The sequence below is a fragment of the Lepisma saccharinum genome, chromosome 5 (genome assembly GCF_977018435.1).
Source record: "Lepisma saccharinum chromosome 5, izLepSacc3.1, whole genome shotgun sequence".
In the NCBI taxonomy this organism is placed as follows: Eukaryota; Metazoa; Arthropoda; class Insecta; order Zygentoma; family Lepismatidae; genus Lepisma; species Lepisma saccharinum.
In genome coordinates, this window is record NC_139233.1 from 78,810,419 (window position 1) to 78,827,293 (window position 16,875).

Consider the following 16,875-nt stretch of genomic DNA (forward strand, 5'->3'; position numbering starts at 1 on the left):
AAACAGTAAAGGAAAGGAAAGTCTTCTCACCTTTTCGCTCGCCTTGACCCGTTTTAGGAAGCTGTTCTGTTCATTCATAACTTGTAAATGTTTTCTGAAGTGTCAATGGCAGAGAATTTCCCCATTGTCTTTAACGCTCGATTTTGAATTCCATTGATTGTAACGCTAGAATATACTGTTCTATTTTCGTACCATGGATTTTGCTATACTATATAGCCATCCTCAGCACGTTAAGATTCCCGGACCCTGTGTTAGAATCCTCAATAAGGTATGATAGCATATTTGTATAGTTTTCTTCGTTTATTTCATACGTCACGATTAAGCTAGAGAGACAGAAAATTCACACACATTGATAATATCTAAAATTAAAAATATCATATGTTCATATGTATATTCGGTAACTTCTCTGTATTCGGGCGGTTAAATTTCTTAATGCAATTTTGTGTTGTTTTTTTTTAAATGAAAAATCAATAGCGTTGCCGTTATTGTGCCTCCGAAAGCAGCGCGTTGCAGTTACTGTATCACATCTTTCCTCTTACATTTTTTCCAGAGTAACCTTTACACATACAATGGTCTTCCCGATGGCGCAGTGGTAGCTTTGTAATCAAGCGGTCCCGGGTTCGATACCCGGTGGAAGCACACAGTGGTTCGGATCCCACTTTAAACTGTAGGTCCAGTCCCGATTACACTTACTGTGCATAAAGTGGGCTTAAGAAAAACCAAAAAAACGTACACATTTAAATCAACACAACATAGCATGTATGGTCCTAACAAATAAATCCTCTACTTATGAATTTATCAGGAAGGCAAATATCAAAATGCCGTTACAATCACGCTTGTAATTTCAATAACGCGTAACTAACGCCAAGTACTGAAGAAGTAACGTGGGTTATGTTATCTTCAACTTTGGAAATATATTTGCTTGTAATGTAGAAATTGCTGTTGCAAGGTGTTAGCCACGCGCTTTGACAAATCGTCCATGACTACCTTTCCAATAAAATATGCACGAGTTTTAGAAGGAAAGCGGCTCTTCCGGCTCTCGTTTCATAACTGTAGAAATCGCTCGGCGGATGGTTACGTAATTGAGATCGTTGCATTTTTTTAGTAATTCGTTTGTTTCAGAAATTCCACAAGTGCATGCAGGGAGGAAAGTAAACGTCAACGCGAACATTAACTGCATGTGGAGGTGTGGGCTAGTGCTGTGCTGTGCTTTGTGCATGGTTTAACAGGTTCATGTTCAGCTATGGAGAGACGGTCCTTCAATGCAAGAAGACTAGTGTCTTTCAGAAGTGTAAGTTGTCTGTGACGTTTTCTACCCGTTCGTAGTTACTATCTTGTAAATTGGCTTCCTTAGATTCTGTAGTCCAAACTGAAGTCGATATAATTCAATTTTATTCACAGATCAAGGTTTATGAATGCAGTTTTAGGGGTGGTTTCCAGACTAGATTTAGCGCAGTCTCTCTTTCTTGTCGTGAAGAAAGCTTTCGTTGTCTCGTCATGGGTTGCGGTATCGATCGCGTCAATGGTCCACTCGGTGGGAACGCGGGAGACAGGAGTTCGATTCCTGGGATGGGTGATCTCTGTTGTCAATCTCCGGCAATGCTTCTGCATGATGCGTCTTTACCCAGGCTATATGTAAATATACTAGAGAACGGATTTATATGAAATTTTATATTCTGTATATTTAATCTTACTGATGAAAAATTACAAATATGTATTTACGTTTCGAATGGCGTAGAATCCAATTTACGTGGAAAAATGTTCACTTCATAATATTTTCTAAAATTTCTTTATATTTTTGCCTACTACATCTTACGCTGGAGTTGCTTTATGTGCTCCATTTGAGTTTTTCGGTTCGCTTGAATGATGATACTGCTCCATTTTGAGAAAATGATAGGGGTAAGGTCTATATCTAAACTCATTTTTAGAAGGTGCAACGGAGTTGATATATTGGAAGAAAGCGGGATATCCCTGCGCACCACCTTGCAGTATGTGGAACAACTGCAAGGAGCACCTGAAGATAGTACGTGCATCTGATAAGGTTCTGACATCGTGTTGTCTGCTGTTTTCTTGAACTTTGCGCTCCGCCACGAGCACCGATGACAATGACCAAGGTGCTCCCCCTGGCAACACTATCAGGGGTGCCCATCACCCCCAAGACCATGGAAGCAGTCCCTCCCCAAATTCGTTAATCGCAATTCCCCCAATTTTTCATTAATATACACTAATTGATTTTAATTTGAATGCAATAGCCTGTCAAGTTGTCGACAGTAATTACTTAAAATTATATGTGCATAAAACAAAAACTGAAATTCAAAGTGGTTCCTGTCGGCGAAGGTTATGCTAATTATATCACCTCCAGCATGACAGAGATCGTGAATGCGCCAAGCTATCTCCACAAACCACTTGTCTTTATGGGAATTTTTTTATGAATAAGTGAAGGCAAAAAGCAAATTTTCTCAAATTGACGAAGCGTAAGTAAAAACTGCTCAAGCCACACACCAGCATATTGGCTTTCTTTCTCCTGCTTCTTTTCTCTAAAGACAGAGAGAGAGAGAGAGAGAGAGAGAGAGAGAGAGAGAGAATCTCATTTGCTATTGGTTTCCAGTATCTACTTTCAAGAATAACTACTTCGGAAGGATACAAAATTTTATAGTTTCAACAACAACGGAACTGGCACTCTGGGATTTCAGAGTGCGATGTTTCTTTGGGCGGCCAGTGACGTCGCATTTGTAATGTTACAGTAAATATTACTGCATCCAGAAGTGTAAAAAGTTTTGTTTTATGTCTAATTTGTGCTCATACAAACTAATAGAGAGAAGGCCTAGAGTTTAAAGTGGGAGCCAAACTACTACGTGCGTCCACCGGGGATGGAACCCGGGATCCCTTGAAAAGCCTTAATTTCAAGGCGACAGGGTTACCACTGTCATCGGCGAGGATCACCTTCCATCGTTAATACTACTAGATTTAGTTTATAACCTACTAACTAATTACCCGGCGTTGCCCGGGTGTTTAATGAATTCTAACTATAGCGTAAAATGTAACTAATCTTGTTTACAGGTATTTAAAAGTATAAGTACAGTATACAATATTATAAAGTATTATATCTTACAAATTCACTATAATATAAATTTAACAACAATTTATGAACAACATTTTTAGTGTCACCTTCTTCCCATCCCCACTCCTAGGGGTGCCAGGGGTGTTTTGGAGTTGATCGGCATTAAGAGTGTCACTATTCATCTTAGCGACCCCGAGAACTATGGATTCTACACTAATATCGGTAGTTTGTAACCCCCTACCCACCGCCACCCCTAGAGGTGACAGGGGTGTCTTGGAATTGAACGGCATTCGGAGTGTCACTATTCTTATCGACCCCGAAAACTATGGATTCCACACTAATATAGGTACTTTTCGATTATTTTTACATGTCACCCCCTTCCCACTCCCACCCCTGGGGGTGCCAGGGGTGTATTGGAGTTGAACGGCATTGGGAGAGTCACTATTCATCTTAGCGACCCCGAAAATTATGGATTCCACACTAATATCGGTAGTTTTCGATAATTTTTACATGTCACCCACTTCCCACCCCCACCTCTAGGAGTACCAGGGGTGTCTTACCCCCACAGTATTTCTTTCCACATTGTAAGTCATATGTGTACCAAGTTTGGTCATCGTCAATGTCGCCAATTAGCTTAGCGACACCAAAAACTATAGATTCAACACTAATCTTGCTCATTTTTGACATTTTAATTTTCATCCCCTCTCAACTCCCATCCCGATAGGTGATGAACTTGGAGTTGAACGGCATTAGGAGTGTCACTATTCATCTTAGCGACCCCGAAAACTATGGATTCCACACTAATATCGGTCGTTTTCGATTATTTTTACATTTCACCCCTCCCACCCTCACCCCCAGGGGTATCTTACCCTCACAGTATTTATTTCGAGATTGCAAGTGATACGTGTTCCAAGTTTGGTTTAAATCGCTCCAGGCGTTCGAGAGTTATGCCGGCACAAACACATATGCACACACACATACATACACACATCCATTTTTATATATATAGAGATGTAGATGTTAGGTGAACAACTCGTCATCCATATGACAAAGACATGCATGTGCAAAATTGATGTATCGAGAAAAGTCTTTTAAGCTCCAGTTTTTAATGATCTTCAATTAGAAAAATTAAGTTCAGATGAAAAATTAAGCTGTTTAGATTTCGGAAAATAATCCGTGCCTTTGATACGATATAATATCGACTAACAGCTTTAAAATAACTGATTAATCGAGGGATCCCAGGTTCGATACCCGGTGGAGGCACATAGTGGTTTGGACTCTGTAGTCCCAGTCCCGATTAGCCTATCTTTGCATATAGTAGACTTACAACAAAACCCTCAAACCTCAATATTTTGTTAAAACAGCCAATAATACAGATACGTGTCTTTTGGCAGAAGGTCAGTTCGGTTACGAATTTCTCTCCTGAGAAGTGCTTCGTTCTCAATAAGTTTGGGAACCGTTCCTGTAAGAGCTCCAGTGATTTAGTGGTGAAAGATCTCATTGATAAACTGGTGGCTAAAGAAACCTCCTCATCCGTAGGAAATTCTTATGCAATTCATCCACGAACACTCCTTGCGTATTCCTCGAACTACTTCCGCAATGTGTTGGCGATTCTCGAATGCCGTAAGAAGGAAAAGAAATAACTGGAACCCTTTTTATAGAATGTTGGCCTTTTGCACACCAGATGTGAACAAGATTCCAGCGTCGATTTCCCGCGTGCTTTACTGGGTCATAAAACAGCCGACCAAGCGAGAACCCTGTCTGTTGTATGCGATGCCCTCCCTGCCTGTCCCGTCTCACCCAAAGCACGTGTTCACGGCCGGACTCCTTGTCGTAATCTATAAGCATTCGGCACACCTGGTTGACCTTAGCTCCCGGCATTGGCGGTAACGTGTCCTTTTTGTATATTGATGGTTCTTCTGCCGTATCGGAGGCCAGGGGTGCCCATCCCCCCCCAAGGCCAATGGCGCATCCCCCCAAAAATCATGTAATGCGTTCCCCCAAATCATATCACTCGCACCCTCAAACCATATCGTAATCCCACAATTTTTTTTAATTACGACAGCGTGTCTACCGAAAGTAACTTTTTTCCTTAGCTTTACTGAACAATACTTGATCTATCCCTCCTCCCTAAACAGGATAGCCCATCACTCAAGACAGCCCCTAAAATCATCCCCCCCAAAATAGTTAGGATAAATACGTAATGATCGATGTCTATTTGAATGAAATACCATATTAAACTCTCCATATTTTTAAATTGTTCGATTTTCGAAAAAAAACTTAAAGCTAGCACATTGATTGGTTAACTGTAGTAAATTAAATTATGTAAATATGCATATAGATGGTGTTTGTGAGTGGGTTTATAAAACTCACAATTTTAGTATTTACACAAATTGTTACACAACTTAAGATAAAGATAGAAAATTTAACCTTGACAAACCAAATGACATGCTCCAGCCTTATGACAGATTCAATTATTGTTTCACGAGACATTACAAATGAACCCTAGCTACAAATTCTTAAGCTCAGGGCGATAATACGGTTCCTCTTTCAAGGAACTCACCTCCTCTCCCATCTCGTTTTCTCGGGGTAAATATAATTATTTTAGTAACCCATAACAGTAATTACGTGGATTTTATCTTCAGTGCAAATTTAACTTGTTAAAGTTAAATTTTCCTGTAACAAGAAGTTAGAAATGCAGATTCCATATATTTTTGTCCCAAATGATGCACCTGCTTTAAATTAAGCAGTATGCCGACACTAAGCATTATATTTTAAGAAGTGGTGTTATTAATGAATATCAAGAATATCGCTTATGACTCTTAATGCAGCTATAGTATGAAACTTCATTCACCTCAGGAAAGTACCAAACACGCATCCCGGAATACATGACTGCGAGCGAAGCGAGCAAGAAAATTTTTACATCAATTTCATATCAGGCTTTTAAGAATATTAATTTAATACTGTGTCAATACTTGCTTAAAATCCCGAGATATTTAGTCTTTTCCGGCTTCTCTTTTTAGCACGTTCAGGGTCGAAAATGTGTTAATACCATATCGCTAAATACAGTCTCCAAAATTTAATCTTAGAACTCTCTCTCCACTACAGAAATCCCTTGACAATCTAAGATTTAACACTTAATCAAGAGCTTAATTTCTCTCCCTTTAAATTTAATACTCAATCCTACCACCAAATTTTCCATGCCAATTTTACTTACTGTTGATATTGAAGAGTGGATATTGCCTCCTCCAGAATTTCCGCAACAGTCTAAGACAATAGCAATACACAAGAATTTGATACACCCCTCAAGTTAATGCTCAATCCCCCTCTAACTAAAATACCCTCCATAATCTAAGACTTTGAGTTGGATACTGTCCCCCCAATATTTAATTCAGAATCCCGCCCCCCAGAACCCATGTGTCAATTAAGGCCTAATATGTAAGAGTGTTGGATACCCCCCTTTTGATAATACCCTTAAATACTTTCTTTTTTCATCTAACGGATTAAGTATGGTGCATTTAAGGTATAAAATTTGGACATATATTTTGGAAAAATATATAATTGTTGAATTTTATGTTATTTGATGGGGAAAAAAATCCCCCCAGAAATCTCGATGGCGCAACATGCGCCGTAATCCTTCCCTGTGGGCACCTCTTCCGGAGGCTAACTTTATTTGGCCGTTGCGGTGTCTCAAACTTATTGGATAACAGGCTGTAGATAATTTTTGGGTTTGGTACAGAGATAAATTTGCATTTTAGGGTGGGTGTGCACTGGGCGGCTAGGACAGTGTCCGAATCTGCAAGCGAACAGTTACGTACTTTCCTGTGTCGTCGAAGTCGTGCGAGATGCTGCTTTGTACTACAGTTGCCACTTTTCCCGCCAGGTATCAGTTCGAACGTCAACCACAGTGCTCTGGAGCGCAGGCGCACATCATGGGAGCAGAAAGCAGAAGCCAACCAAACATCCTAATGCTTTCCACCTATTTATTACTTATATTCATAACGTAGCATGCCTTTTTTTCTTTTACAGTTTTTCAAAATACAGTGTTATCGATAAAACGTCCAAGTAGAACTGAGTTTTAGATCATCTGTTCAGTTAACGTTGCCTTTGCTAAGTGAAGGTTGCAGTATAACTGCCGATCGTAGCGATACAGATAAACAATGAAACATGTGTATAGGTTAGGTAGGTTAGGTTTAGTGCTGTTAGCGTATTTTGCAAAGCAGGCAATAAACACGTGACGTCGTAACATCAATGCTGACCAGTAGCGGCGATTAGAAGGGGCGGGTGGCAGTTACCCCCTTCCACTTTTGCCCGCGCACTATGCTAGACCTTATCTACTAATGGAAAGTGGCTAAATGGTTAGCGCAGCGCGCTACGACGCTAGGGGTCCCGAGTTCGAATCCCGGAATGGATGTTTGTGAGTGTCCCTTCATCAATTTCATCATATGGTCACTCATTCTCAATCTTCCCGATTAGCCAAAAGTGGCAGAAAAGCGAAGTAAAATAAACCAAATCAATAGAAAAACCTAAGGAAAAGTAAACTGTCCTTGTTCCCGTAGTTTTGGAACCCAGTCGTCTCCACTGATGCTGACAGTGAATATATTCCTAATGCCAGGGATAATTTTTTTTGTCATGAGGACCCTCGCTTATTATTCAACTCGACAATTAACTTTTACAAGTGACATAAATCGTAAACTGTTAACGCAGACAGTGTGGGAAATGAGATCCAAAACCAGTCGTTCTTCATGTCATAACTACGACAAAAAGTTCACAGCAATACGACCGACAAAGCACTTCCTCTCATTCCGCATGCCTCGACAAACCGTATTCGATCCAGCTCCCATCGGTACACAATAAGCCTTATCTAGATGCAGCAGTGTTGAAGCCTTTTTATCTCCCTTCGAACTTGAAACAATCGCCATTAAATGTTCGTTAATGCCCGCAGTGTTGACAATACATGAAGCATTTTAATTCTGAGCAGAAAGGATAGAAGTTTCAGTTTAATTGCTTGGGAATTTAGCTTTGACCCACACGAACGTGACACGGACGCTTCGTTTTTGTCTTTTCATGACCTTGCCTGCATACTCTTGACCTTTTTAACTGCACGTAATTGCTATGGGAACTTCGCGACAGTAAAACAACGTGTGCTGAATTATCATTCCGTACTACAAATAGGCAACAATTAAGTGTATTTCAGGATATAACTTGAGATAATTTTGTTCTAAGAGAATAACGTTGATCCACGCAAATAAGGTAACAAATCAATGTTGCTAATTCTGACAGGATTAAAGCTGTGTGCTAGAAATACACAATTGTTGTTCGCTTGAGTGCATCAGCGCTCTCGCTATTTTCACCCAGAGTGGATACCTGTTGTATTGAGCAACAATAGCATTGGAAAGTAGAATAATTTGCAAATTTTAAAGCGTTATTTTAGGGCAGTTAATGAACAGGTAGGGTATTAGGGACTCAACATACAGTCTAAAGTGGGATCTGAACGACCGGGAATCGAACCCGAGGCTCTTTAAATTAACCGAGCGATCGCGTTAACCACTGTTGTTACAGTTACCCAGAGTGGATACCTGTTGTATTGAGCAACAATAGCATTGGAAAGTAGAATAATTTGCAAATTTTAAAGCGTTATTTTAGGGCAGTTAATGAACAGGTAGGGTATTAGGGACTCAACATACAGTCTAAAGTGGGATCTGAACGACCGGGAATCGAACCCGAGGCTCTTTAAATTAACCGAGCGATCGCGTTAACCACTGTTGTTACAGTTACCCAGAGTGGATACCTGTTGTATTGAGCAACAATAGCATTGGAAAGTAGAATAATTTGCAAATTTTAAAGCGTTATTTTAGGGCAGTTAATGAACAGGTAGGGTATTAGGGACTCAACATACAGTCTAAAGTGGGATCTGAACGACCGGGAATCGAACCCGAGGCTCTTTAAATTAACCGAGCGATCGCGTTAACCACTGTTGTTACAGTTACCCAGAGTGGATACCTGTTGTATTGAGCAACAATAGCATTGGAAAGTAGAATAATTTGCAAATTTTAAAGCGTTATTTTAGGGCAGTTAATGAACAGGTAGGGTATTAGGGACTCAACATACAGTCTAAAGTGGGATCTGAACGACCGGGAATCGAACCCGAGGCTCTTTAAATTAACCGAGCGATCGCGTTAACCACTGTTGTTACAGTTACCCAGAGTGGATACCTGTTGTATTGAGCAACAATAGCATTGGAAAGTAGAATAATTTGCAAATTTTAAAGCGTTATTTTAGGGCAGTTAATGAACAGGTAGGGTATTAGGGACTCAACATACAGTCTAAAGTGGGATCTGAACGACCGGGAATCGAACCCGAGGCTCTTTAAATTAACCGAGCGATCGCGTTAACCACTGTTGTTACAGTTACCCAGAGTGGATACCTGTTGTATTGAGCAACAATAGCATTGGAAAGTAGAATAATTTGCAAATTTTAAAGCGTTATTTTAGGGCAGTTAATGAACAGGTAGGGTATTAGGGACTCAACATACAGTCTAAAGTGGGATCTGAACGACCGGGAATCGAACCCGAGGCTCTTTAAATTAACCGAGCGATCGCGTTAACCACTGTTGTTACAGTTACCCAGAGTGGATACCTGTTGTATTGAGCAACAATAGCATTGGAAAGTAGAATAATTTGCAAATTTTAAAGCGTTATTTTAGGGCAGTTAATGAACAGGTAGGGTATTAGGGACTCAACATACAGTCTAAAGTGGGATCTGAACGACCGGGAATCGAACCCGAGGCTCTTTAAATTAACCGAGCGATCGCGTTAACCACTGTTGTTACAGTTACCCAGAGTGGATACCTGTTGTATTGAGCAACAATAGCATTGGAAAGTAGAATAATTTGCAAATTTTAAAGCGTTATTTTAGGGCAGTTAATGAACAGGTAGGGTATTAGGGACTCAACATACAGTCTAAAGTGGGATCTGAACGACCGGGAATCGAACCCGAGGCTCTTTAAATTAACCGAGCGATCGCGTTAACCACTGTTGTTACAGTTACCCAGAGTGGATACCTGTTGTATTGAGCAACAATAGCATTGGAAAGTAGAATAATTTGCAAATTTTAAAGCGTTATTTTAGGGCAGTTAATGAACAGGTAGGGTATTAGGGACTCAACATACAGTCTAAAGTGGGATCTGAACGACCGGGAATCGAACCCGAGGCTCTTTAAATTAACCGAGCGATCGCGTTAACCACTGTTGTTACAGTTACCCAGAGTGGATACCTGTTGTATTGAGCAACAATAGCATTGGAAAGTAGAATAATTTGCAAATTTTAAAGCGTTATTTTAGGGCAGTTAATGAACAGGTAGGGTATTAGGGACTCAACATACAGTCTAAAGTGGGATCTGAACGACCGGGAATCGAACCCGAGGCTCTTTAAATTAACCGAGCGATCGCGTTAACCACTGTTGTTACAGTTACCCAGAGTGGATACCTGTTGTATTGAGCAACAATAGCATTGGAAAGTAGAATAATTTGCAAATTTTAAAGCGTTATTTTAGGGCAGTTAATGAACAGGTAGGGTATTAGGGACTCAACATACAGTCTAAAGTGGGATCTGAACGACCGGGAATCGAACCCGAGGCTCTTTAAATTAACCGAGCGATCGCGTTAACCACTGTTGTTACAGTTACCCAGAGTGGATACCTGTTGTATTGAGCAACAATAGCATTGGAAAGTAGAATAATTTGCAAATTTTAAAGCGTTATTTTAGGGCAGTTAATGAACAGGTAGGGTATTAGGGACTCAACATACAGTCTAAAGTGGGATCTGAACGACCGGGAATCGAACCCGAGGCTCTTTAAATTAACCGAGCGATCGCGTTAACCACTGTTGTTACAGTTACCCAGAGTGGATACCTGTTGTATTGAGCAACAATAGCATTGGAAAGTAGAATAATTTGCAAATTTTAAAGCGTTATTTTAGGGCAGTTAATGAACAGGTAGGGTATTAGGGACTCAACATACAGTCTAAAGTGGGATCTGAACGACCGGGAATCGAACCCGAGGCTCTTTAAATTAACCGAGCGATCGCGTTAACCACTGTTGTTACAGTTACCCAGAGTGGATACCTGTTGTATTGAGCAACAATAGCATTGGAAAGTAGAATAATTTGCAAATTTTAAAGCGTTATTTTAGGGCAGTTAATGAACAGGTAGGGTATTAGGGACTCAACATACAGTCTAAAGTGGGATCTGAACGACCGGGAATCGAACCCGAGGCTCTTTAAATTAACCGAGCGATCGCGTTAACCACTGTTGTTACAGTTACCCAGAGTGGATACCTGTTGTATTGAGCAACAATAGCATTGGAAAGTAGAATAATTTGCAAATTTTAAAGCGTTATTTTAGGGCAGTTAATGAACAGGTAGGGTATTAGGGACTCAACATACAGTCTAAAGTGGGATCTGAACGACCGGGAATCGAACCCGAGGCTCTTTAAATTAACCGAGCGATCGCGTTAACCACTGTTGTTACAGTTACCCAGAGTGGATACCTGTTGTATTGAGCAACAATAGCATTGGAAAGTAGAATAATTTGCAAATTTTAAAGCGTTATTTTAGGGCAGTTAATGAACAGGTAGGGTATTAGGGACTCAACATACAGTCTAAAGTGGGATCTGAACGACCGGGAATCGAACCCGAGGCTCTTTAAATTAACCGAGCGATCGCGTTAACCACTGTTGTTACAGTTACCCAGAGTGGATACCTGTTGTATTGAGCAACAATAGCATTGGAAAGTAGAATAATTTGCAAATTTTAAAGCGTTATTTTAGGGCAGTTAATGAACAGGTAGGGTATTAGGGACTCAACATACAGTCTAAAGTGGGATCTGAACGACCGGGAATCGAACCCGAGGCTCTTTAAATTAACCGAGCGATCGCGTTAACCACTGTTGTTACAGTTACCCAGAGTGGATACCTGTTGTATTGAGCAACAATAGCATTGGAAAGTAGAATAATTTGCAAATTTTAAAGCGTTATTTTAGGGCAGTTAATGAACAGGTAGGGTATTAGGGACTCAACATACAGTCTAAAGTGGGATCTGAACGACCGGGAATCGAACCCGAGGCTCTTTAAATTAACCGAGCGATCGCGTTAACCACTGTTGTTACAGTTACCCAGAGTGGATACCTGTTGTATTGAGCAACAATAGCATTGGAAAGTAGAATAATTTGCAAATTTTAAAGCGTTATTTTAGGGCAGTTAATGAACAGGTAGGGTATTAGGGACTCAACATACAGTCTAAAGTGGGATCTGAACGACCGGGAATCGAACCCGAGGCTCTTTAAATTAACCGAGCGATCGCGTTAACCACTGTTGTTACAGTTACCCAGAGTGGATACCTGTTGTATTGAGCAACAATAGCATTGGAAAGTAGAATAATTTGCAAATTTTAAAGCGTTATTTTAGGGCAGTTAATGAACAGGTAGGGTATTAGGGACTCAACATACAGTCTAAAGTGGGATCTGAACGACCGGGAATCGAACCCGAGGCTCTTTAAATTAACCGAGCGATCGCGTTAACCACTGTTGTTACAGTTACCCAGAGTGGATACCTGTTGTATTGAGCAACAATAGCATTGGAAAGTAGAATAATTTGCAAATTTTAAAGCGTTATTTTAGGGCAGTTAATGAACAGGTAGGGTATTAGGGACTCAACATACAGTCTAAAGTGGGATCTGAACGACCGGGAATCGAACCCGAGGCTCTTTAAATTAACCGAGCGATCGCGTTAACCACTGTTGTTACAGTTACCCAGAGTGGATACCTGTTGTATTGAGCAACAATAGCATTGGAAAGTAGAATAATTTGCAAATTTTAAAGCGTTATTTTAGGGCAGTTAATGAACAGGTAGGGTATTAGGGACTCAACATACAGTCTAAAGTGGGATCTGAACGACCGGGAATCGAACCCGAGGCTCTTTAAATTAACCGAGCGATCGCGTTAACCACTGTTGTTACAGTTACCCAGAGTGGATACCTGTTGTATTGAGCAACAATAGCATTGGAAAGTAGAATAATTTGCAAATTTTAAAGCGTTATTTTAGGGCAGTTAATGAACAGGTAGGGTATTAGGGACTCAACATACAGTCTAAAGTGGGATCTGAACGACCGGGAATCGAACCCGAGGCTCTTTAAATTAACCGAGCGATCGCGTTAACCACTGTTGTTACAGTTACCCAGAGTGGATACCTGTTGTATTGAGCAACAATAGCATTGGAAAGTAGAATAATTTGCAAATTTTAAAGCGTTATTTTAGGGCAGTTAATGAACAGGTAGGGTATTAGGGACTCAACATACAGTCTAAAGTGGGATCTGAACGACCGGGAATCGAACCCGAGGCTCTTTAAATTAACCGAGCGATCGCGTTAACCACTGTTGTTACAGTTACCCAGAGTGGATACCTGTTGTATTGAGCAACAATAGCATTGGAAAGTAGAATAATTTGCAAATTTTAAAGCGTTATTTTAGGGCAGTTAATGAACAGGTAGGGTATTAGGGACTCAACATACAGTCTAAAGTGGGATCTGAACGACCGGGAATCGAACCCGAGGCTCTTTAAATTAACCGAGCGATCGCGTTAACCACTGTTGTTACAGTTACCCAGAGTGGATACCTGTTGTATTGAGCAACAATAGCATTGGAAAGTAGAATAATTTGCAAATTTTAAAGCGTTATTTTAGGGCAGTTAATGAACAGGTAGGGTATTAGGGACTCAACATACAGTCTAAAGTGGGATCTGAACGACCGGGAATCGAACCCGAGGCTCTTTAAATTAACCGAGCGATCGCGTTAACCACTGTTGTTACAGTTACCCAGAGTGGATACCTGTTGTATTGAGCAACAATAGCATTGGAAAGTAGAATAATTTGCAAATTTTAAAGCGTTATTTTAGGGCAGTTAATGAACAGGTAGGGTATTAGGGACTCAACATACAGTCTAAAGTGGGATCTGAACGACCGGGAATCGAACCCGAGGCTCTTTAAATTAACCGAGCGATCGCGTTAACCACTGTTGTTACAGTTACCCAGAGTGGATACCTGTTGTATTGAGCAACAATAGCATTGGAAAGTAGAATAATTTGCAAATTTTAAAGCGTTATTTTAGGGCAGTTAATGAACAGGTAGGGTATTAGGGACTCAACATACAGTCTAAAGTGGGATCTGAACGACCGGGAATCGAACCCGAGGCTCTTTAAATTAACCGAGCGATCGCGTTAACCACTGTTGTTACAGTTACCCAGAGTGGATACCTGTTGTATTGAGCAACAATAGCATTGGAAAGTAGAATAATTTGCAAATTTTAAAGCGTTATTTTAGGGCAGTTAATGAACAGGTAGGGTATTAGGGACTCAACATACAGTCTAAAGTGGGATCTGAACGACCGGGAATCGAACCCGAGGCTCTTTAAATTAACCGAGCGATCGCGTTAACCACTGTTGTTACAGTTACCCAGAGTGGATACCTGTTGTATTGAGCAACAATAGCATTGGAAAGTAGAATAATTTGCAAATTTTAAAGCGTTATTTTAGGGCAGTTAATGAACAGGTAGGGTATTAGGGACTCAACATACAGTCTAAAGTGGGATCTGAACGACCGGGAATCGAACCCGAGGCTCTTTAAATTAACCGAGCGATCGCGTTAACCACTGTTGTTACAGTTACCCAGAGTGGATACCTGTTGTATTGAGCAACAATAGCATTGGAAAGTAGAATAATTTGCAAATTTTAAAGCGTTATTTTAGGGCAGTTAATGAACAGGTAGGGTATTAGGGACTCAACATACAGTCTAAAGTGGGATCTGAACGACCGGGAATCGAACCCGAGGCTCTTTAAATTAACCGAGCGATCGCGTTAACCACTGTTGTTACAGTTACCCAGAGTGGATACCTGTTGTATTGAGCAACAATAGCATTGGAAAGTAGAATAATTTGCAAATTTTAAAGCGTTATTTTAGGGCAGTTAATGAACAGGTAGGGTATTAGGGACTCAACATACAGTCTAAAGTGGGATCTGAACGACCGGGAATCGAACCCGAGGCTCTTTAAATTAACCGAGCGATCGCGTTAACCACTGTTGTTACAGTTACCCAGAGTGGATACCTGTTGTATTGAGCAACAATAGCATTGGAAAGTAGAATAATTTGCAAATTTTAAAGCGTTATTTTAGGGCAGTTAATGAACAGGTAGGGTATTAGGGACTCAACATACAGTCTAAAGTGGGATCTGAACGACCGGGAATCGAACCCGAGGCTCTTTAAATTAACCGAGCGATCGCGTTAACCACTGTTGTTACAGTTACCCAGAGTGGATACCTGTTGTATTGAGCAACAATAGCATTGGAAAGTAGAATAATTTGCAAATTTTAAAGCGTTATTTTAGGGCAGTTAATGAACAGGTAGGGTATTAGGGACTCAACATACAGTCTAAAGTGGGATCTGAACGACCGGGAATCGAACCCGAGGCTCTTTAAATTAACCGAGCGATCGCGTTAACCACTGTTGTTACAGTTACCCAGAGTGGATACCTGTTGTATTGAGCAACAATAGCATTGGAAAGTAGAATAATTTGCAAATTTTAAAGCGTTATTTTAGGGCAGTTAATGAACAGGTAGGGTATTAGGGACTCAACATACAGTCTAAAGTGGGATCTGAACGACCGGGAATCGAACCCGAGGCTCTTTAAATTAACCGAGCGATCGCGTTAACCACTGTTGTTACAGTTACCCAGAGTGGATACCTGTTGTATTGAGCAACAATAGCATTGGAAAGTAGAATAATTTGCAAATTTTAAAGCGTTATTTTAGGGCAGTTAATGAACAGGTAGGGTATTAGGGACTCAACATACAGTCTAAAGTGGGATCTGAACGACCGGGAATCGAACCCGAGGCTCTTTAAATTAACCGAGCGATCGCGTTAACCACTGTTGTTACAGTTACCCAGAGTGGATACCTGTTGTATTGAGCAACAATAGCATTGGAAAGTAGAATAATTTGCAAATTTTAAAGCGTTATTTTAGGGCAGTTAATGAACAGGTAGGGTATTAGGGACTCAACATACAGTCTAAAGTGGGATCTGAACGACCGGGAATCGAACCCGAGGCTCTTTAAATTAACCGAGCGATCGCGTTAACCACTGTTGTTACAGTTACCCAGAGTGGATACCTGTTGTATTGAGCAACAATAGCATTGGAAAGTAGAATAATTTGCAAATTTTAAAGCGTTATTTTAGGGCAGTTAATGAACAGGTAGGGTATTAGGGACTCAACATACAGTCTAAAGTGGGATCTGAACGACCGGGAATCGAACCCGAGGCTCTTTAAATTAACCGAGCGATCGCGTTAACCACTGTTGTTACAGTTACCCAGAGTGGATACCTGTTGTATTGAGCAACAATAGCATTGGAAAGTAGAATAATTTGCAAATTTTAAAGCGTTATTTTAGGGCAGTTAATGAACAGGTAGGGTATTAGGGACTCAACATACAGTCTAAAGTGGGATCTGAACGACCGGGAATCGAACCCGAGGCTCTTTAAATTAACCGAGCGATCGCGTTAACCACTGTTGTTACAGTTACCCAGAGTGGATACCTGTTGTATTGAGCAACAATAGCATTGGAAAGTAGAATAATTTGCAAATTTTAAAGCGTTATTTTAGGGCAGTTAATGAACAGGTAGGGTATTAGGGACTCAACATACAGTCTAAAGTGGGATCTGAACGACCGGGAATCGAACCCGAGGCTCTTTAAATTAACCGAGCGATCGCGTTA

General features: G+C 40.6%; 1 protein-coding gene across 2 annotated transcripts in view; it reads left to right on the top strand.

Moving 5' to 3' along the window:
• Positions 1-16,875, top strand: part of LOC145988409 (uncharacterized) — a 219,286-nt gene that overhangs the window by 97,213 nt on the left and 105,198 nt on the right. Inside the window, exon 1 of one of the 2 annotated variants that reach the window (XM_083123292.1) lies at positions 1,205-1,291. The exons of the other annotated variant lie outside the window; for it this stretch is intronic. Coding sequence (XP_082979418.1) covers positions 1,244-1,291 — 48 coding nt within the window. The 5' untranslated portion in view covers positions 1,205-1,243. Of the gene's footprint in view, positions 1-1,204; positions 1,292-16,875 lie in introns of those variants that run through there. 2 annotated transcript variants of the gene reach the window in all.